Source organism: Haplochromis burtoni, unplaced genomic scaffold, assembly GCF_018398535.1.
Source record: "Haplochromis burtoni strain Fernald_Lab_line unplaced genomic scaffold, NCSU_Asbu1 Contig_473, whole genome shotgun sequence".
NCBI lineage: Eukaryota > Metazoa > Chordata > Actinopteri > Cichliformes > Cichlidae > Haplochromis > Haplochromis burtoni.
The window spans coordinates 290,711-313,765 of record NW_024582834.1 but is presented as its reverse complement, the minus strand read 5'-3'; the positions used below and the strand labels follow the sequence as shown (position 1 = coordinate 313,765).

The 23,055-nt window shown below is 38.5% G+C and overlaps 2 protein-coding genes across 5 annotated transcripts; both read right to left on the bottom strand.

The window, feature by feature from the left end:
• Positions 1–516: 516 nt before the first annotated feature.
• Positions 517–3,343, bottom strand: LOC121812222 (polymeric immunoglobulin receptor-like). Of its 4 annotated transcripts, XR_006052933.1 has the most exons (6): positions 3,249–3,343; positions 2,703–3,002; positions 2,210–2,527; positions 1,491–2,120; positions 1,206–1,277; positions 517–879 (listed from the first exon to the last, which is right to left on the bottom strand). XR_006052933.1 is itself a non-coding variant. In XM_042213728.1 (4 exons), exons 1-4 carry the CDS (start codon positions 3,286–3,288, stop codon positions 1,777–1,779), a joined length of 1,002 nt encoding a protein of 333 aa, XP_042069662.1. In that variant the 5' UTR covers positions 3,289–3,343; the 3' UTR covers positions 517–1,776. The 4 variants fall into 4 exon arrangements, 1 of the variants encoding a protein (XP_042069662.1); XR_006052932.1 differs by having other exon boundaries at positions 1,206–2,120; XR_006052931.1 differs by having other exon boundaries at positions 517–1,277.
• Positions 3,344–9,654: 6,311 nt separating this feature from the next.
• LOC102304134 lies at positions 9,655–22,382 on the bottom strand. Its single transcript, XM_042213727.1, has 8 exons — positions 22,064–22,382; positions 20,707–20,982; positions 20,174–20,491; positions 19,776–20,075; positions 13,255–13,299; positions 12,923–13,009; positions 12,566–12,621; positions 9,655–11,356 (listed from the first exon to the last, which is right to left on the bottom strand). Exons 1-8 carry the CDS (start codon positions 22,101–22,103, stop codon positions 11,051–11,053), a joined length of 1,428 nt encoding a protein of 475 aa, XP_042069661.1. The 5' UTR covers positions 22,104–22,382; the 3' UTR covers positions 9,655–11,050.
• Between the last annotated feature and the right edge of the window lie 673 nt (positions 22,383–23,055).

Below are 23,055 nucleotides of genomic sequence, written 5' to 3'. Positions count from 1 at the left end.
ACAGAACGCTACAAATTTAATCTCTTCAGACAGGCTGCAAGACATGTTGAGCAATATGCCAACATTATTTCTGTTTTTTGGATACGAGCTTAAATAATGTCCATGCAGTTAGAGATTAATAGCTGGCCTGATGAGGAGAGTCAATAATAAAATTATGTCCCTAAAATTTAATCAACGTTACTTCCTCATTGTGTGGAAAATACTTTTGTTTTAACTAATTGGTTGTTTATAAATTGCTGCATTTATGAGTGCAATCTTTTATGTGAAATAGCACTACATAGTTATTTTAGATCACTTGGTACAACATTGCTGCCTCTACTCTCAACAATACTCATTAAACAGTGAGGCTTAGCAACATCACCATAATAAACCCTCATTGAGTGGTTTCTCTCAGGATGACAAATCCACAGAGGTGATGGATGAATACTCATACCTATCATACTGGATAGGCTGATGAGGAGGTTTAGTTTGGAATATTCTCTACTAGTTAAGAGGTAATGAACTGGATTTCTTGATTTTTTTCTGCTTTTGGAGAGCTTTTTGTTGATTGTCTGAAAAATTATATGGTTTTACTAAAAGACTAGAAAGTCTGTGGTTTCAATTGGGTGACTGAAATCCATATAGTGCATCCTTTCATGGATTCAGCTTACTCACTATGATAACTCTCCCCTCTCATCCAAATCCACCACATCATTGTTTTTTGTACCTATGTTGCTGTTCTCTCCTCAGTATAAAAAATGACTAATACATGAAAAAGTTAACTAATGGTTGTATCAACACATTGCTGCATTAACTATACTTCATATCAGACACATGCACCCACCTGTTTGACATACGATGCTCCAGCTCCATTTTCAGCATTTTTTAAACGTGAGACTCCTGCAAAGTGAAAAGAGAAAATAAACACATTTCACTAAACTGATATGCAGCGGCCTCCACTGGCTGCTTCTGAAAAAGAACTGCCAGAGTTGCATTGATCATTATCACTGAACCATTTTCTATTTTGATTTAATCTGATTTAACAAGAAATTTGAAAAGATAATCATAACTTGTATTCAGAAGTATTCATAAGTCATAGGATGGAGAATTTGGGGACTCTGCTAATGTCGCTCTGTCTGCTGTTGATTTTTAGATGTTATCTGTGCAAAATATGGAAGAATCTCAATATTGTCTTATTTTTGAGAAATGAAAATGAATGTACTCACGTTTATAGATAAGGAATAAAATGATTGCAAACATCAGCTGCAACCCAGCCACACGTAGGATCAAGGTCATCACTACATCACAGAAATTTAGACCAGAAAATTATTCAGCATGACATTATTGTTCAACTGCCGGTGCTGAAGAACATAGGAAAGATAAACCTTTTGAAAGTTTTGAGACTTTCACATCATCAGTTTATTTCTATGTTTTCATAAACAGTGTGAACGTCTTAATCCAGCTTCAGCACTTGCTTTCATAGCAGATTTAAATTAAATAAAGTCTCTCACCAGAACTCTGAGGAGCTGCGGTGGTTGCTGTGGTTAGAGGAGGACCTGTTTCAGAGAAAAACCACAGTCCTCACCGTTAAAGCTTTTTCTTTATGTTTTTATAAACTGTGTGAACATCTTAATCCAGCTTTGTCACTTCTTTTCTGTATTTTTAAGATACTAATTAAAACCATCTCTTGCACAAGTGAGACATAAAAGATGTTTACCTAATGCAAGAGATAAATTAAATATTATTGCTAACATTGTTTTGTAAGACTTCTATGAAACTCAATAGAACAGAAACATGTTAAGAATTAGTGATAAATTGTACAAGCAACTTACCTAGAATCAAATGAAATCCATCAAAGAAGTCGTCATGTGTTTGATTGTGTTTGTGAGGGACTCTTGCTCCACACCAGTATATCCCACCATCGTTTGCTGTTACTTCTCTCACTGTAATGATGATACTCCCGTTGTTCTCTTCCATTATAAACCTCTGGTTCACGTCAGGCTCTGTGCTGGTTACTAGCTGTTTGCATACAGTTGAATCTTCTCCTTTGCAGATGAATTTTATACATGTGGAGGCATCCTGGTTGTACTTACACTGGTATGTGAAGTTCTGTCCAATAGTTGATGGCAAAAGTTCAATATCTGAAGACAAAAAGACAAATATTTGCCTTCAGCTTATCAGCCAGCTTTTATCATTTAAACCTCAGAGACTGAACATGTGGAATACTCACCTATAACTTTCAGGTGTATTTGTGTGTGTGATAATCTGTAACTTCCATCATTTGATTCCACTCCACACCAGTAATCACCAGCATCCTGTGAGTTCACATGACTGATGGAAATGTTAAAGGCACGGCTGCTGCCTGTGAGCGTAAACTTCCCTTTTGACTTTGAAGAAGATTTTGTTGATAAAATGTCCTCACAGGCAAAATGTTTCTTTTTACAGAAGAACTTTATGTGGGACTCGTAAACATCTGGATAACCACATGTGATGGTGCTGTTAGCTGTTGTGTACACGCTGAGAAATGTTCGCGGGCAGTTTGCATGCTCTGTAAACAAATCAGAGAAATAAAGCATTTAAAATTTAGCTCCATAGGCAGCTAGACTTTAAATTGATGAGGACTTGCAGACTATGGAAATTGATTAATATATTATTATTATTATTATTATTATTATTATTATTATTATTATTATTATTATTTGAACAGATGTCACATTTCTTACCAGTCTCCAGTTTTCCTTCCTGTATGTCAGGTGAGTTCGATCTTTGGAAAAATGTACACCTGTACTCCCCAAACTCTCGCTCTTCAACATGTTTTATTGCAACCTTGAGATTTTTATTTCTTGTATCATGGTAGAGGACAAATCTACCATTATCTTCCCACACGTCCTTCTTAAAGCTTTGTACAGGTGTTCCATTGGAAAGAACTACATCAATAGACTGATATTTGTTATTTGTTTCAGGATATTTGCAGGTGATTTCAGCCCATCGATGGTGACATGCTCTCACTTCAGATTCACAACCTGAAAATGAAAGAAAATAAGCTGCTATGCTTACAACCTTTTTTGAGTTTGTGAGCCTCGAGCTTTGTGTAATCATAGATGATTTTTGTATTACCGTAGAATTTTACACATAGTTTTTATACGAACAGATTAAGAAAGGTCAAACTAGAACTAAAACAAACTAGAACAAAATGTGTTGAAAAAAAACTTTAATAATTAATATTCAAGTCTGTTATCACTGTAAGCAACTGTTAGTAATCGTATTACCTGTGGTCAGAGAGAGGATGAGTAGGAGCAGTAACTTCATTATACTGGTTTTGAAGCTTTATGTCTTCGTTGTTTGTCTTCAGTTTGTGTCTCCAGTCTGTTGCTCGGCAGTTTTGTTTGCTGATTTTCAGTTTTTGTGGCCAAAATTTTTCACGCCTACCGTTCTAACCCTCCCTCTTCCTCTCATGGCCCATTCACCACCGCCCCCTCTGACAAACACAAACACAACTTTTTGCATTAAACAGGAAATAAGTGGCTTGTTTGGGTGTGAAAGGATAGTTTGGTAGAAGCATGTGACTGAACATCAGAAATAACTTAATAGTTCTATAATAAAAACTAGGAATGGAATCAGTTATAAGTAAATGAATCTCTTTACACTGCAGACTGAAACGTTTTAGGTTTTAAGGGCAGGAGACTCGGTTCATTTTTAACCACACTCTGTGCTTAATGTGTCATTAAATACATAATGAAGTATCCAGATCTTTTTCATGTTTTTGTGAGGATAATAGTACGTTTAATGTACCATTATCCTCACACACACACAGACCAGGGGGATTGCGACTCGGAAGTGTTCCTGTTCCTGTGGTGTTCCAGCCACACCTGCTGCTCATCACCTGCAGCCAGCTGTAGCAGATTACTCTCATCAGGAGCAACCTAACCCATATGGAAAAGAAATAGAAAAACCTTATAAAAGACTTGCATAAGATGTGGCCTACTTCATATAGTGAATCACATAAGGCTCATATGATTTACTCATGAAAGTGGCCACTTTCTCATTACTTTCATATATTGTTTTAGGAAGTATCCAAAACATAAAAGTTTCATTTATATAATTTTTCAAGGGATCTTTTATCTGTTTTCAGTCTTATATGCTTTTCATACAAGTTTCACACAAGACAGATACAAACTTTATATATATATCTTTTCCATATGGGAAACCCGTTAAGTACAGCCGTCGACTTATATGTTTCAATGAGTAATGACCTCGCTATCAATTGTAGATCACCTGCTGAACTGTGTGTGTGTTTGTGTCACCAGGACTCAGAGCGGAGCGTCTTGCCACAGAGAGAAGTCACGGGTTGGATTTGGGAGTGGCCATCTTTTCATCTTTAGGAATATTTGCAGTGTTAGAGTGAATTGTTAAATGTTGCCATTATTGTACTTAAATTTGTTTGCCTTGGTTCAAACTGTATGAACAAAGTTATTCTTCTGTTTCTATTCTTATCCCCCACCTACATCTGCGTGGGGGAGGCTGTTGGTAAGTGTTTATGGTGAACCATTAAAGTTAAGCCGTATCCAGGTGTGGGGAGGTGACCTTTGGATAACTAGGAAATATGGTTAAACAGTTGTAAGCATATATTGTGTGGCAGGAAGTCACTAATACAGAGACACATTCATTCACATGTTCGCACATGCATACAAACACATACTTAGCTTTTATGGCACACTATATGGGTTTTACATTGTGTAACCAATTTAAACCAGTTTCACTGTGTTTGTATAACCCACGGTGGTCAATAACAGAGCCTGCAAGGGGAGTCAGTTTGAAGTCAGCTCAACATCTTGCCGGACTTCCCTCGCTAGCAAGTGACAACCGTACGGAGTGTCTTGCTTTTGTCCACAGTGACAAACCTCTGCGCCAGCGAGCTCTGACATTAGACCTAACATGCACTGTGTGAGATTCATGGAGGAATCACCACGGGAGCCACAGTGCTGAATGCTGGACATTGTGCTTTTCTGTAAATAAAGCCTCACTGCTCTTCATCAACGTCCTGCTTTTGGGCCCAATTTCCTACCTTCATCTGCTTCTCTCTGCTGAGCCTCTTAACAGCTGTGACTGTAAGAAGAGAAGTGTTGAAACGATCAATGTGCAAGTGAGCAAGCTTTTACTGGGAAAACATTTCTTTATCTAATCAACTTTATTTAACTCAAACTAGAACCAATACTTACTCAGTGGCTCTCCAATGTGTAGCTTCAAGTTTAAGAGAACAAAATTCTGGTCAACTTTTTTTGGACCTCCAACTTTGCCTTGGTGCCTTGATCAACTCCAACTCAGATAATCCAACTGGTAACAGCAGTGATGATGACAATAAAAAGGATTATCAAAAAGAAAGGGAAACGTCTCTCACAGCATGTGTTCTTTTACAGAACTGCATGTTTAACAAGTAAACCAATATTATCTATTATCTATTTTAGATTTTTATATTATATATTATCCGTTTCCACAAACACAATATCTAAAATCTGATTTTATTTTTTAAAATATAAATTAAGGATGAATTTGATATCAGGAATATGTTTTAAAAAGTTGATGCATGGGTCTCCCATCACCTCGTCTTTCATCAGAAGTCTTTGGAACAGAATTCCACTATTTGGTTCCCTCAGTCATGGCCTCTTCATGCTTATTGGGGTTAACAGCATCAGATTGCTTTATTTGCTGCTTTGATGCTACAAAAACATTCCATGAAAATTAGTTATTCAATTATTCATGGTGTGGGCTAGAGGTAAAAATCCATGGCTTCCTTAATTAAATACATTTTAATGTACAAAAATACATAAAAAAAACCCCCCACAAAGATCACACGGCAGCTCCTGCCTGGGTTCGAACCAGGACTCTCATCAAATAGCTTGAGTCTAGCTAAGACAAGCAAAGTGAAAGCAACACTCAGAACATTGTTTTGTTAGATTATCTAGCCACCAATATCTCAGTGGAGGAAATGTAGACAGCATTTAATTGGGCTATAAAGAGAAATGAATTCCACATAATTTCGGAATCATGTTGAGTTTATTGAAGCTTTAGAGATGCTGCGAGTTTATTGAAAGAGAGTCTTTGTCTTTCACAGAAAAAACTTGCATTAAAAGAAAAAAGGGGGGGGGGGGGTAAAACAACTGCATCTTTTAAAAAGGCTCGAGGCCGACATGACTCTAAAATAAGACATCTAAGCATTGTATTTACTAATCTTATGTAAAAAGTGTGGTGGTTAATAATACCCACGTACTTTACCCCCCCACCCTCACCTTCACTACAGAGTCCAATCCCCACTCTCCTACCTCCCTCGCTTCCCCCCCTTCCTGACACCATGACACCCCCCTCCTCCAATCCCTCTCTCAGCAGCAAGACATCTCCCCCCCTCCTCCCAAACATCTCCCAGTGTCACAGTGGATCAGGTCAGGAGACAACTGAGGAAGCTTCGCCCCAGAAAGGCAGCAGGCCCAGACAAGGTGTGTCCTAGGATGCTAAAGGCGTGTGCTGCTGAACTTGGGGAGCCGCTACAACGAGTCTTCAACCTCAGTCTGCGACTGGGGAGAGTGCCCGCCCTATGGAAGACATCCTGCATCGTCCCGGTCCCCAAAAAGAACCGGCCCAATGAGCTGAATGACTTCCGACCGGTGGCACTGACGTCACATCTTATGAAGACTCTAGAGCGGCTCTTCCTCAACCTCCTCCGACCACAGGTACAACATGCCCAGGACCCACTACAGTTTGCATACAAGGCGGGTGTCGGAGTGGAGGATGCCATCCTGTACCTCCTACACAGAGCCCACTCACACCTGGATGGGGGAAAAGGCACGGTCAGGATCCTGTTTCTTGACTTTTCCAGTGCCTTTAATACCATCCGGCCCTGTATGCTTCAGGAAAAACTGAACAGGATGGAGGTGGACCCCTGCCTGGTGGCTTGGATCTCCGACTACCTCACCGACAGACCACAGTACGTCAGGCTGAAGGACATCACGTCTGACACGTGGTCAGCAGCACAGGAGCACCACAGGGAACTGTGCTGTCCCCTCTTCTCTTCACCCTGTACACCTCTGACTTCTGCTACAACTCTGAATTATGCCACATTCAGAAGTTTGCAGACGACACAGCCATCATGGGGTGTATCTGGGATGATCAGGAAGAGGAGTACAGAAGTCTGGTGAGGAACTTTGTCGCATGGAGTCACACAAACCACCTGCAACTCAACACCTCAAAGACTAAGGAACTGGTTGTGGACTTCGGGAGGTCCAGAGAAGGTCCACTGCCGGTTCAGATAGAGGGGGAGGAGGTGGAGGTGGTCAACAAGTACAAGTACCTCGGGCTGTGGGTGGACAATAAACTGGACTGGTCATGCAACACAGAGCACCTGTATAAAAAAGCCCAAAGCCGACTGTACTTCCTCAGGAGGCTGAGGTCTTTTAACATCTGCAGGAAGCTCCTGAGGATGTTTTACCAGTCAGTGGTTGCTGGAGTACTTTTCTATGCTGTGGTGTGCTGGGGGAGCAGCACAGCAAAGAAGGACTCATCCAGGCTGGAGAAACTGATCAGGAAGGCTGGCTCTGTGGTCGGCATGAAGCTGGACACTCTGGTGACAGTGGCAGAGAAAAGGACACTAAAGAAACTGCTGGACATTATGGACAATGCTGGGCATCCTCTGCACACGGCCATAAACAACCAGAAGAGTCTGTTCAGTGACAGGTTGCTTCTCCCCAAGACAAGAACTAACAGACTTAAAAACTCCTTTGTCCCACACGCCATCAGACTGTTTAACTCCTCTCTGGAGGGGAGAGGGAGGGGAGACAGGAGGACAAAGGAGGGGGGAACAACTAAGCTGTAGTGCCTCTTCACCTCACTGTGCAATACCTTTGTGCAATACTTTTGTAAATAGTCAACAGTGCAATAGACTCAATACTTGAAATGTGCAATTCACTTGTATTTTTATTTTTATTCCTATTTATTATATTTATCCCCTTCGTATATTTTATTTATATTGTCTCTGTATTTATATATATGTGTGTGTGTGTATAACTCTGTAACTTCTGTCGGTGCTGTGCTTTTTTGGAAATCGAATTTCCCAGAGGAACCCACCCGAGGGATTAATAAAGTTCTATCTAATCTAATCTAATCTTCTGTTTTTGTATTTGCTGTTTATTTGCTCTCAGACTGTTTAACGTCTCTGGGTTGCAGCTGAAAGAATAAGGCTACAATTTTTGTATATTGATTTTCTAATCTCACTACAGACCCTAACACTATGTTCAAAGAGCTATTATAAATGCTATATAACTGCACAGCACTACTCTAACATACTGCTGCTTTGGTTGTGAAGTCTGCATTTATGTGTCTAACCTCTTGGTATATATAGATTTTTATTTTCTAAAATATATCACTCTGTTGACAGCTCACCTGTCCAAGTTTTATAATTGTTTGTCATGTACTGCCAACGACACTCTTTCATGCTCAGAGTTGACTCCTGGACTTCATTTGATTGCTTGAACTGATGATTGATGTTAAATGAAACTGAACGATGGACAGATATCACGGCTACGTGAAACTTGCTTTATTATACAGTCAACAAAACGACATATAATTACAGGTTAATTCTTTAAGGACACCTCCTCTGCCTAATAACATTTGAACATCTTAAAATACATTATGATCTCTTTTTTCTTTAACAAAAAATACACAAATGGAGCTTGACATAAATATAAACATGATTTACAATAAACAGCAATCGATGAAGCTTCAACCCTGTCATGATCAAGGGCAGATTTCTGCTCAGAAACTTTTGAAGCAACCAGGAATTAATTTTTAAGCTCTTTCCTTCAAATTCATTTTAATGGGATAAACTCCTCAACGTCTAAACAAACATTTGTACAGAACAATACAGAACACATAATACAACAAAGGCAGATCATATATAACTAATTCAGAACAACAACAACGGATTCAGCTGCTAAAGACAAACAAAAAACTAAAGGTGACAAATTCCAATCAGCAGGAACCTAAAACATAAAGGTTTTTCACAAACTTCTGCCAGTACAAAAGAGACCTTAATGAGGATCTCAACAGAACATTTTAGAGCACGACTTGAAACAGAAGGAACAAAAAAATTGTTTTAGACAATCAAGATAAGAAAATCAAGTCAAAGTCACTACATTTAATGATGATTTGGTACGATTTTATATATCACAAACTTATGTCTTAACCAAGGTGAAGATGTAAGTCTGTAAGATGACAGAGTCTGTAAAACATAGTAAAAAGAACATATATATATATATATACAATATCAAGAAAATGAAGACAATCTTTGTCTAATGTTGAATGAAAACAATGATCATCTCTGGTGAAGCGCAATAAGAGGAAGAGGAGACTGAAACCACATCAGTGCATGCTGGGAAAGACCAATAACACTAAGCTCATCTAAAGAAAGAAGAATGAACTTGTATTTATCATGTTGCTCTTTCTTGTTTGTTTCCTCTTCTGTTTTTTCTTATCTCCATACAGGTGATCCAGGTGTTGTCTTTGTTTTTCCTTTTTTTTCTTCCCCCCTTTCTCACCATCTCTTCTCCCCGCTCTATTTTTCTTTCTCTCCCTCTCTTTCTTTCATTCTTTCTCCCTGTCCTATCACCCAGTCATGTCTGTCCTGTCTGTAACATCCGAAAACCAAATAAAATAAATACATAATTATAATAAAGGTCAATCAAATGGACCAATATGGCAAGGCTATGATGATCCAGTTGGTAAAGTAAAGCCGCTTGGCATCTTTCTTGGCCTTCAAACAACAATTCTGATGGCTAAAGATCCAAACGGGACAGGCACAAAAAAAAAAAGAGAAAGAAAGAAAAATGAACCAAGTCAAAAGCTTTAGTCAGACCTACAACTATCACCACTTTAAGATGACCACGATCGGCAGAGAACACGGGATTTTAAGAGAGTATTAGTTGGGAAGTATTTCAATCTGAAAACCCAGTTTATGCTGTGAGAGGATACGATTATTATTAAGGTACAGAAATAACTGATTATAATTTTTTTCAGTCACTAAATGAAAGAATGTGATTGTGGATAAAAGTGATAGAAATGAGATAAGTGAGATAAAGTGAGGACCACTCAGCAGGGGCTTGAAGTAGAGCCACTCCTCCATGAAAGGAGCCACTGGGAGTTCTAATTGAAAAAGGGAAGGTAGGGAAGAAATTCCCTCTACTCAGGCCGCCCATATTCTTCTCTTCTCTTCACCGGCTCCACTTAGTTCAAAACGCAGCTGTCAAATCGTACTAGTCAACTTACATTGGCTCCCTGTTGAAGATCGTATCAATTTCAAAATTATCTTGCTTACCTTTAAAATTCTAAACAATTTGGCTCCCAGCTATCTGTCTGAACTCCTCCGTTTGTATATTCCTAATAGAGCACTAAGATCTTCCAATCAGATGCTCCTGACGCAACCGAGGTCTCGTCTGAAGTCCAGAGGTGATTGGGCCTTTGCTATCGTAGCACCCCGACTCTGGAATAACCTCGCTCCTTATATTTGTTCCTTCGAGTCCATCCAGTCTTTTAAATTGCATCTTAAAACTTATTGTTTTAGTCTGGCTTTTAATTCAAACTAGTTGGTAATTTCGTGGCTAGTTATGCTGTTTACCCATATTGTTTTCTTGCCCTCCTTTTCACTGTTTTTATTCTAACTGTCTTATATTATTGGTCTGACCAACTGCAAAGCACTTTGATCAACTTTGTTGCATAATTATGTGCTATAGAAATAATTTTTGATTTTTGTTGATTTCAAGAATCACACTGTGGTTGTACAGCAGAGTAATGTGTGCACTTTTCCAGATAGATGACATTGAGTGATCGAAAGATAAAAATCAGGATTGTTTAGGATTTTTTAAATCATTTTTTAAATCATTGCTTAAATAACTAACTAAGAAGTTTGGTGTTAATCAGTCTTAGATGGACTGATGTAATAACACAGATGTAATGACCTGAATCCTTGGCCATACAGGTTCTGTAATTTATACATTTCTAACAAGAGAAATGAACTCTAATTCCCGTTTTAGTTTTTTCCCGTCCTTTTGACTCTGGAGTACAAAGACTCCTCTGTAGGTCTGTGTAGCTGATTAACAGATGAGTTGGTCGGACGTTTGCTGAACGTCACAGCAGAATATTTGTAGGCAGAGGAGCTGGGTTTGACAGTCAGTGTCTCACCACCAGCTCTGTTAGACCTGCTTTGAAAGTTGATGGTAGAGTAATGCAGTGAGTCAGGCTGGTTTGGGGGATTCACAGTGAGATAAACTGTGTTTGTTGCAGTTTCTGAGTCTGGATACTCAAGGTGCTCCTGGAACTCTTCATAGATATTCTCCTGCAGGAAAGAATGAAAACACACCGTTGAACAGTTTATATTTGATCTAACAGGAAACAGGAAGTGCAAATAAAATTCCTGACCAACTCACATTTGAATTGTGATTTTTCTTGTGATAACATTATCAAGCAAGCTGCAGTTAGCCAGCTGGCTACAACTTAACATTGATGCACTGATCTGGTAACGGTTAGGTCATAATTTCTTGAGTATATTCACTCAAGATCATTAAGAAACTGGTTTCCTCTAACAAACACATTTTATTGGTAAAATGGGCTTCATCACATGAAAGCAAGAAGCAACCCAGCTGAAAAATCCCCACCCGAAAGTGCCAGAAACTTGAGCTTCTCTCCACCTGCATCTTACCCCAAAAGCAAGGTAATCTCCATAAACTACCACGTTATAATGATCACCAATACAGGATTAAAACGCCTGAACAAAAAGTGGTTTTGGTCTCACTGTGTAGTTTCTCCAAGTATGACAGCTCTATGGAGGTCCCCGCCTCTCCTCCAGTTGTACACTGAGCAGTGGCTCCTCACGAGTGTGTGTGTTGAGCCCACTGCTCTACACCCACTACAGACTGACCTGCTCACTCCAGCAACAAGTGTGACAAGTGCAATACCCATAGGTTGTGTTTTTATTGTTATTTATTCAAAATGCTGCAACTGGGAGTTGCTTCTATTTTCGTTGAACATTTGATGTTTAATGATAATAAAAGAATAGTTATCCTGATTCTGACTTTTTACAATTCATCCATATAGAAATCGTAGTCACAGCTGTGACAACTCTGACTTGTGTTCCATTTTAAATCAGGTATCTTGAACTGGCTCAAGTCAGACTTCCAGTTCATAAAGATATAGCAGTCCCACCAAGCCTGACTTAACACTCCACAGCTGTGAATGTAAATAGTAGTAAAACTGTAAGACATGTTTAAGAGCTTTATCCAGGCTCTGGATGTGAGTGCGCTGCAGCTGTGTTTTCAAACAAAAACAACAAGCACTGATGGATGAAAGGTGTTCTAAAGAGAGAAAAATCCTGCATTTCTCTGCTTTTCCAACTTAATGCTTAGTTATTGTTACTGTAACAAGCTCAACTGAGGAGTCACTCCCAGCTCAACCATCTGACTTCTGAGGCATTACATTAATAATACTAATACATTACAATACAATAGAGTGAGCAGACATGACACATGGCACAGCCTAAGTCACTCACTTCTTTTATATTCTGCACAGCTGCTTCATTTCCTGTGTTTTGTAATTTTGAAATTCCTGCCAAACAGAAAAGAAATAGTGCAAATTGAACAAATTTCTACAAATCTCATAAAAATTAATTCAATTTCTTCCACGAGCTCAATGACCTTTAAAGAAAGAACTGTAAGAGTTTCATTGATAATGTAGTATTTACATATTACATATTAAAATATCAATTTCAAAAAGCAAACAAAAAATGAATAGAAGCTGCTAACATCATCCTGTCTGCTGTGGGATTTTAGACATCATATGTACAAAACACAGGGAAGGAAGTGATGGTCGTTCTGTGCTCCACAAATGAATAATAAAATGTACTTACGTTTGTAGATAAGGATCAAGACGATCACAAACACCAGCAGCAGCAGCAGCAGCAAAGTGACACAGACGATCACAACAATCACTACATCTGAGGAAATGAAGGCAAACAAAAAGTCAGCATGGCTTTATCTCCCAGACTGTGGACGCTTGTGTAATTTTATTTGAGACTGTAGAGAAATTTAAATAAAACTGTTCTTTTTAAACCTCGTGAACATCTTCACCTCACTCGTGTTCAGCAACAGTTTTAAAACATGGAATGGGTCTTGGTTGGAACTCAGTTTATCATGTTCGTAGTGACAACCAAGAATTAAAACATTAAGTGTAATCTCTTACCATGACTTTTAGAAGCTGCATCAGGTGCTGTGTTTGCAGGCCCATCTGTTTATGAGGACAAACGTTTTATTTTCTTCATATAAGACAAACAAATCAAATATAAATGCATATGCATATGCAATGTTCAGTCGTGTTCGGGGAACAACCAACAAACTCTGAGCCTGGAAGCGAAGACAACAGGCAGTGGTGTATTTTATAAGAAGCTTGGATAAATAATCTGGGGCCTGGCCATTTAGTGCTCTATGATAAAACAAGAATTTTAAAACGAATTCTAAAATCTATTGGGAGCCAATGTAAATAATATAAAATGGGGGTAATGTGAGCACGCTTGCTAGAGCATGGTAGTAGCCTGGCCGCTGCATTTTGTATAGCTTAGAGGCGAGAAAGAGATGATTTGTCCAAGCTGGTAAACAGGGCGCTACAATAATCTAAACACGATGACACAAATGCATCAACAATGTTTTATAATTCAGCTGAGGAACCCATATGTTGGAGTTTAGAAATGTTCCTTAAATGAAAGAAGCAGGAAGGAGTTCCAGAGAAGAATCAAAGCTTACTCCAAGATTTTGAATATTTGACTTGGCAGAAGGAAAGAAAGAGGCAATAACTTGACTGATTTTAGACTGTAGTTCTTAAGGAGCTACAGTCATGGTCTCTGTTTTATTTTTGTTTAAAACAAGGTAATTGTTAGAAAGCCAATCAGAGATTTGAGTTAAACACTGGACTAAGGTGGACAGCCTACCCAGCTGGTGAGGCTTAAAGGACATATGCAGCTGAATGTCATCGGCATAGACATAATAAGATTGAATTATGCCAGCTAAAGGAAGAATATAAAAAGAAAATCATAATAGACCCGAAACCGAACCCTGTGGAACCCCACAGGTTAGGGGGGTAATGTTAGAGGTAAACCTGTCAGTCCTAACAGAAAAGGTCCTATCTGATAATTAGGAAGAAAACCAGGAAGATCCAGATAGGCCAGCCAAAACCTTCAACCTGTTAAGTAGAATTTTATGGTCAATGGTATCAAAGGCAGCATGGTGGTTAGCACTGTTGCCTCACAGCGTGGGTTCTCCCCGGGTACTCCGGCTTCCTCCCACAGTCCAAAGACATGCACTTTGTGGGGATAGATTAATTGAAAAATCTAAATTGCCCATAGGTGTGAATGCAGGAGCGAATGTGAGTGCGAATGATTGTCTGTCCCTGTATGTTGGCCCTGCGACAGACTTGCGACCTGTCCAGGGTGTACCCCGCCTCTCGCCCTATGACAGCTGGGATAGGCTCCAGCACCCCCCGTGACTCTGACAAGGATAAGTGGAAGCGAATGGATGGATGGTATCAAAGGCTGCACTGAGGTCAAGCAAAATGATCACAGAACAATCCCCATTAATAAATCATTATAGACCCTTAAGAGAGCAGTCTCAGTGGAGTGATGCTTTTGAAAGCCAGACTGAAAACGGTCCGCAATCTATAATCTGCATACTAAGGACCTGAACAGATTTTCTACATTTCTTTACAGTAATTTGCTTAAAAATGGCAATTTTGAAATAGGCTGGTAATTACTAGTAGAGCGAGGATCTAGATTCTGTTTTTTCAATAGAGGAGTAACCTCAGCATGTTTAAAATAGGATGGAACACAACCTTGCCTCAGTGTGCTGTTGATGACGGATAGCAATGTGGGACCAATGCTGCTGAGAGTCCCAGACAGGACAAAGGGAAGTAATGGTGAGGTTTTCATTTTACCCATCACTGTAATTAAATCATTAAGTGTGATTGGATGAAAGGAAGTAAATAACCCAGGACACCGAGGGGCATCTTCATAAGGGGAGGCACTTTAGGAGATTTGGGATCTCAAGTCCATCACCTTATTTACAAAATGATGGAGAAAAGTATTACAATCTTAATCAGAAGGTAACTTGCTGAGTTGGAGGAGAAACAATACTGTTGATGGTATCAAATAGAATTCTTGGGTTATTCTTATGACGATTTATAAGATTATTGAAATAAGAGGATCTAGCCTTTTTCACAGACTCGTTTTATAAGTGAAGAAGATCTTTGAATTGCTCACGATGGACAACCAGACCAGTGAACTTCCAGAGACGCTCTGCTTTCTGACAGGAGCGTCGAAGACCACAAGATTAAGTGCATATGAGAGCATGAGGGTGGGAATGGATGTTTGTGTCTGTGTGTGCCTGTATGTCTGTGTCTATATGTCAGGTTGGGTATCAGGCGCCACCTCTCTGGGGACATCTCAGGCCCTCCAAGGTTTGGAGGCCTATCTCCCCCACTACTTCCCCTGCCAGTGGCGGACTCCCTCAGACATCGGTGCGTTGGTGGTTCTTTGTGTCTGGGGATGGGCGTCCAGGTACACACCGGCTCACTCCTTGGCGGCCGCTTATCGGGGCCTGGAGCCTGGGGCTCGCTTCGGATGGCCCCCGGCCTCTCGGCCTGGGGCTCGGTCACTCAGGCACGGCTGGCTGCCGGCGGAGCTCACGGGCGCGTCACTGCAACTCCCCCTGGCTTCTGCTCCGCGGCTGCTGAGTGAGCCCTCATCTGGGACTCTCCTCAGCTCTTTCTGGGACAGTGGGCGGCTGCCCCTCTGTTGGTCTTCCTTGGTCTCTTGTGTTCTGGGGGCCTCTGGATGTCTGGAGTTTTGATCTCCTCCATACCTGCTTCATGCCCTGGAGGACGGGGCTGTGGCCCCCCCACACCCTCTAGCAGATCATTACATGAAGGAACCTTTTAAAAAACAAGCGCGTCCATGCTCACAGGTGTACACACGGGTGATCACACCCACAAACTACACCCTTTTTGGCTCCTACCTCAAAGCACACTGTGTTCTGTTGATCTTATGTGCTGCACAATAATGTTTAATATTTAGTATTTACTGTCATATTCCCATATATCATTGTGATGTTGTTTATTCTATTACTCTTGTTCTCTTCTGCTTGTTTTCTTTTTTCTTTCTCAGCAGGTGATCCAGGTGATTGATATATGCATTTTTTTTTCTCTGCCCGTTCTGTTGGTTTTTGTTTTTGCCCTTCTCCCCCGTCCCTCTTCTCAGCTGTTTCTCTTTCCCTCTTTCTTTCTCCCCCTTCCAGTCAAGTCTGTCCCGTATTCAGTAAGTGAAAATAAAATAAACAATAAAAGGTGAATCAAATGGACCATTATGGCAAGGCTGGGATGGTCAATTTGGTAAAGTAAATCCGTTGGGCATCTTTCTTTGCCTTTAGACAACAATTCTGATGCAAAAGAGCCAAACGGGACAGGCAGAAAAAAAAAAAAAAAAAAGAAGATCACAAGATTGATTATTTAACCAGGGTGTACTGGACCGAACAGATACAGATAGGAATCTGATATGAATTTGCATAATAATGTATACTATCAGTCATCAATTTCATTAATTTCTTTTTTTTCTAAAAGCAGGTTTTAAAATAAGAAAAAACCCCAATGTTCCACAGTTTTACTCCACAAATGGAAACACAACAGGTTTTAACTGTTATCATTAAGTCTTCAGATTTCGCCGCAGGTTATTCTCTGCGGAAAACAACATCCTCTGTACATAACAGAGTAACATAACATAATTATAATAATTATACATGTATATAATTTGGCAATTTTATATTTTATGAATTCCATGAACTTCATGATTTTAGTCTTTAAAAGTAGAACATTAGTGTGGTCTCTAAATCCAGCTTGATTAATGATCCTGATTGCTTTTCTCTGAGGTTTACACCATAGTTACATAGACGTTGTGTGTGTGTGTTACCTCAGACTTCCACACAGTACTCTAGGTACAGCAACATGAATGAATACTAAAATGCACGGTGATTTATAATGCTAAAAATGCTTTTGCTCAACTCAGTACAAAAATGCTTTGTGACAGTTTGTGTGCTTTTATGTTGCACCCTGAAATTTTGCATGAAAGACTCGCCTTCAACAACAAGAGACAGTCCTCGTCATTAAAGCCTTTTCTTTTCTATAAGTGAAACATATGAAATAAAAACCTATATCATTGAGTTCTACTGCTAAACTTTTTTTTTTTGCTTTTAAAACTTTAAAAAACAACTTTTAAATACATTTCAGATATTTGATTTGGCATGTCTTGAGTTATTATACCAGACATCCTTGCTGATGTAACCCTGCAGTTTGTGTCTCCTCCCACTCATGAACTGAGAATCTTTTGTGTTTTAGATGCATTTGTAAAGTATTGCATCATGGAGCCACTTAAAGAATCACCTTAAATTAAAAACAAAACAAAGAAAACCCCAATATCTTGGAAAGTGTTGACTATCAGGGAGCCTACAATGTAATGAAAACCACTGAAGAAGTCCGCAAACTACACTGTGTCAAACCAGTGTCGCTGAAAAAATAGACAATATTTTATGGATAGGAAGTGTCGTTGTCAGTGTTGCATTACCCTGAAAAATGTGAACTTGGTGAGGTTAATTTAAACTACATTTTAAATGACAGAAGACAAAGATTTAAAAAAAGAATTTCAAAACTGAAGCGATTTCAGTTGTGGCTGATAATTTCCTGCTATTGCGTTTCTGTGGGTTACAGGAGGTGCAGGAAATGAAAACACAAACAGCAGCAGCTTTACATGCTACTGCTGTGCTGTGTTGCTGTTAGAGTTATAATAACAGAACTGACTTTTTACAGGAATGGGTCTTGGTTGGAAATCAATTTATCATGTTCGTAGTGAGAACAAACAATTATTTATTTCAGTCACTCCACTTAGAGAAGGACCATGTGGTTTAAAATCAAGACTAAGTGTGTTGATCAAGCAGCAAACTTTGGGGATAATAAATGATGCCAATGTGGAACTAACACAATCTATAGTTCCTCTAATAGACTATGTGCACCTTAGCATATGCTGCCTCCGGTGAGAAAACTGTATAGCGCTTTGTTTCCAGTGCGATATTCATGCCTTGTTTACGGTCCGGTTTTCCCAAAACAAGTCAACCAAATGGATGAATCAACAGCAATTTACATTTCTCTAGATGTCTTGGGCATTTACCAAATATATCTGTAGATGATGTTCATTGTCTTCATCGTGATATTTTTTCCCCCCGAGAGAAAGGATTATCGAGGGTGTTATGTTCTAAAAATAACCCACAATAGGTGAAATCCACAAAGTAGCCAACTTTATTTTTTACAATTATTTTAGATGTTTTAAGGCTGTAAACCCCTCACTACACACTTTATACACTTTTCCCATACAGACATGAACATTTTCACACTTTTCTCTCTTGTTTCTCTCAAGGTTCAAACCTTTGTGGAAAAATAAGTCCAGTATTATTGAATGAAACCAAAGATCAAACCCTGTTTTCAGGTCCAGAGCATGGGAATAGAGCAGCTGCGAGAGAATTCAACACTAATGAATCAGAAGTCCAAATTTTTGCGCTTCCTCTGCCTTTTGGATGCTACCGCAGGTGCCTTTGAAAAATGTTTCGTCGGCATTGTGTTTGTTGGGGGGAAACTTACAAACATACAGTACTGCACTTCAGAGTCTCACTGCTAGCGATCGATGTAGCGATTCTGTACAGGAGAGACGGCACGGAGGAGATCGACAATGGTCTACAACTGATTAGGAAGCAGAACACAATGCACTGTAAAAAAAAAATAAAAATGCAAAAGTGCACTAATAAAAATCAGCGAAATAGGCCGCAAAAGGTGAACCATGTTATAGTGAAGGACCGCTGTAATGCAGTTCTGCTTTTGTTGAGTGATGTAAACAAACAATCGATTGTACGCTCTTCAAACGTCAAAATTGATCATTAGATTTTTTATGACACAGCAATGGTGATTGTTCCCACCTTCTGCTCTTTGTAATTTAATGTGATCTTTGTGTTTTTGTATTTTGGACATGATTTTGGAGTCCATCTTCACAGTAACAACTGACTGCAAAATAAAGTTACGGGAAATGTACAACTGTACATCCGGTCTTAAAACAGGGACGGCTGCTACTAAAAATCCCTTTCTTCACATCAGCTGTATGCGGGTAACTCTTTTTAAAATAATGATTGCATTTCTCACAGTTAGCAGCTGCTGTGACTGCAGCACCTTTTGTGTGGTGCAGCTCATCCACGTTTGCGCTATTTCATTAGTACATTTATAGTATTATAGTCTTTCTCAGCATTGATGAACAGATATTTGTGTGTTGCAGTCATATAGTTCAAAAATGCAGCTTGCTAGAATTAACTAATAATTTTGCACTACATCAGATTATGTAAATATTATCACCTCTGGTTCCAAAAAACAACCTGATGGTGTCCAAAATCCAAACATTCAGACTTTTAAAAAGTTTAGAAAGAAACAGATGACAGGTCAGTGGACACATCCATCTTTCATGTTTGGGCAAACTTTAGCTTTTTACGTTAGAAACTACGTTTAAATACGTTTTAAGAATTCCTGTAATGGAACTCCTTTTGTGGTTTACTGTACATCTCAAAGTGACTCCTTTTGTTGATAGTCCTTACAGAATTATTATAATTTGAAATAATATAAAAATCGTGACTCACCTACAGTCAGGAACAATCTGCCAAAGAAAACGTTGCTTGTTTGGTTGTCGGGTCTTTCTGCTCCACACCAGTATGTCCCGCTGTCATTTAATGTTATTTCTCTCACTGTTATAGTAATTTTATTCTTTGTATCACTCATAGAAAACCTGTTTATGTGAGTCTTTCTGTTGTTTATGAGAGGCTTACATATAGATGGCTCGTCTCCCTTACAGAAAAATTTTTTAAGTGAGGAGATATCCTGGTTGTATTTACACCAGTAGGTGAAGTTCTGTCCAACAGTGGCTGATTTCTTTATTGCATCTATAGGAGTAGAAAATAGAAAAAAAGAAAAACATGATATATTTGAGACTTGTTTTCGTGTATTTGAAACTCAGAAGCTGAAAATACGTAATACTCACATAGGGGCGCTGGGGTTAAGAGGTTAATTTTTACTCGTTTGAGTGAAAATCTTCCCTCATTTGATACCACTGCGCACCAGTAGACACCAGTATCCCATCGGGACACATGACTGATAGAGGCGCTAAAGCCATGGCTGGTGAGAATGAATAATCCTTTTGACTTTTGAGGATCAGGATGAGTTGTTAATAAAATATCTTCACAGGTGAAATTGTTCTGTCTGCAGAAAAACGTGAACCCAGACATGTAATCATCTCCAGGAGAGTCACATGTTTTTTTGTACAAAATGAGATTCAGTGTTCGTTGGCAGCTCTCAAGCTCTGTAAAGAAAACAGTGAAATCAAATATTTGTCATCTTATGAGGACTTGGAATGTTTCTTTCATGTTCAAATTAATTTTCCTAAGTCTTTTGGCAATGATTTGAAATACATGGGGAATAGATCTCTTAGGTCTCTCATGATCCAGTTCATTTTTATAATAATAATACTACTACTACTAATAATAATAATAATGATAGATGTGCTACATTTCTTACCAGGTTCTGGTTTCTCGTCTTTTCTGTCAGTCGAGTTTGATCTTCGGTTTAATTTACACTTATCTTTAAGGTCTTTAATGGCTGCATGGTGATTTTTCCTTTTTGTATCATGGTAAAATCTGCCTTCAGTTTCATCTTTCTCAGAGCTTTGAGTGGTTGTTTCATTGGAATCGACTATATCATTGTCTTGATGTGATTTATTTATTTCAGGATATTTGCAGGTGTCTTGAAACCATCCTTGGTGACATGCTTTCATTCCAAAGCTGACTTCATAACCTGCAAATCAAAGAGACAGTTATATTACATCATATTCTGCAAAAGGAATCTCATTCTCATTTTACACTGTCAGCTACACGCAGTCCGGTTTGATCTTAACCTCTATAGTGTCTCACGTTTGATATGTGAGATTTTGTGACTTCTATATCATCAGTGTGAGTCCTCTTGAAAAATCTAAAAAAAAAAATGTGCATAACACATTTTTAAGTAATAAACAGAAAAAAATGCCAGAATTAGCAAATATACAAATTAAAGTATTTCTTCAATTGTCAGAAAGTTTAATAAATGCTCCAGTTAAAAAAAATATTCTGGTAATCATTTCATGGTTCAGACATAAGTGAAAATGCCCTTCCAGTCCAGCACGTCTCAGTTTTTCTGGACCTAATAAAGAAATGCTGTCAGCACAAATATTTGAGCTTATATTGTAATAAATAATTAATAATAATAATAATAAAAAAGTGACAGAAAAATGTACGTCCTATAATTATAAAACAGAAATGGTTTGTTAATGCAGAGTTTGTTTTCTTTTACTGTGAACCCATTTTTTTCACATAAAAAAAAAACCTAAAGATCGACATTTGTGTCACAGAAATTACTAGATTTTTACTAGATAGTAGATGAAGTGATGAAGAAGAATGAAAGGCATTATTTAGTATTTCTTATCCCACAGAAATAATATATTTGCACCACAGTGATATGTTTAACATGATGATTTTTATAAAATTTGCACATATTAAGAATTTTCCCTGCACCACATGTAAATGTTTAAATTCATCATTAATTGTGTGTTTATGATTATCACAACTGTGTGTATGTGACAGCAAATTTTTAAGTAAATTAAAATATTGTACAGTGTCTTTTCAAAATTATTGTTCAGTTTGTGAGTCTGAGATTTTTATTATTTGCAGCTGGATTTCCTTCAGGTTCACTGTCAGACTGTTTCTACATACAGTTTGCATCCCTTTAGTGTTAAGCGGTCTTAAAAAAGATTACACCACATCAAAAATACGTTTGTTATCTATAATATTATACATTCAGATACACTCTGAGTGTTAATGTGTTAGCAAATGAATGTTTGTACCTGTCGTTATTGAGAGGATGAGTAGCAACAGAAACTTCATTATCTGGTTTTGGATGTTTGTTTAAGATCTTGAAGTCTGAATTATTTATCTGCGGTTTGTTTCCTGATGTCTTTTTCCCTCCTCGGTCTGTTGGTCTGCAGTGATCTTTCATCAATTTCGGTTTTAAGTTACCTAAAATCTTCCTGCCCCACTTTTCAATCTGTCCATTTTTTTTGTCTTAAACAGCTCCTTCCGCTTTGTATGTTGCTTCCTCTAATTGGTGGTAAACAGGAAATAAATGGCGTGTGTGGTGGAGAATCATATCACGCTTTGATTAACGGGAAGTCTTGAAACTGCGTGACAAAAATAGCAGTTTGTAGGTATTATAGAAAACTGCTTTTATCAGTTAGAAGGAGACGGGTTTCTTTTGTTTGCACAGTTCAGTAATGTAAACTGAGCTTCATGGATTTCAACATATAAAGGCGGCTCCTGTTTGACAGTACTAAGCTAACTTTATGGGGAAAAAAAGTCTGCAACTATACTACTATACTATAAATGTAGTAGTAGTAAAGCTGTAGTGATATTAATATTATGATGAATTGTACTTATGATTAATATAAATGTATCTATGATGGTTCTGCTGGTTTCCCAATCTACCAGCTTGCATCGTTAATGAAATTTTCAAACTAATTTTGAAGAACTTTTTTCCGTCTAGATCGACAAATGACATGTTAATTTAACTGCTGATTGCTGTGCAACTGCTGTGCAACTGCTGTGCAACTCCGACATGGCAAAAAAACAAGCCAGCCCTGGCATTTTTGGTCCAGACGGCCCATCATACTTATATATGTCAGATATATATCATTTTGTTTGATTATAGATATTAAAAACAGGTTTGAATCAGGTTGGTACAGTTGATGTTTGTTGGGTTAGTTCTTGCTTGTACCACCAAGTAAGAACTAAGAACCAAATGATAGGAGTGATGATTTCTAAAGCTCAAGGTGTATAAACA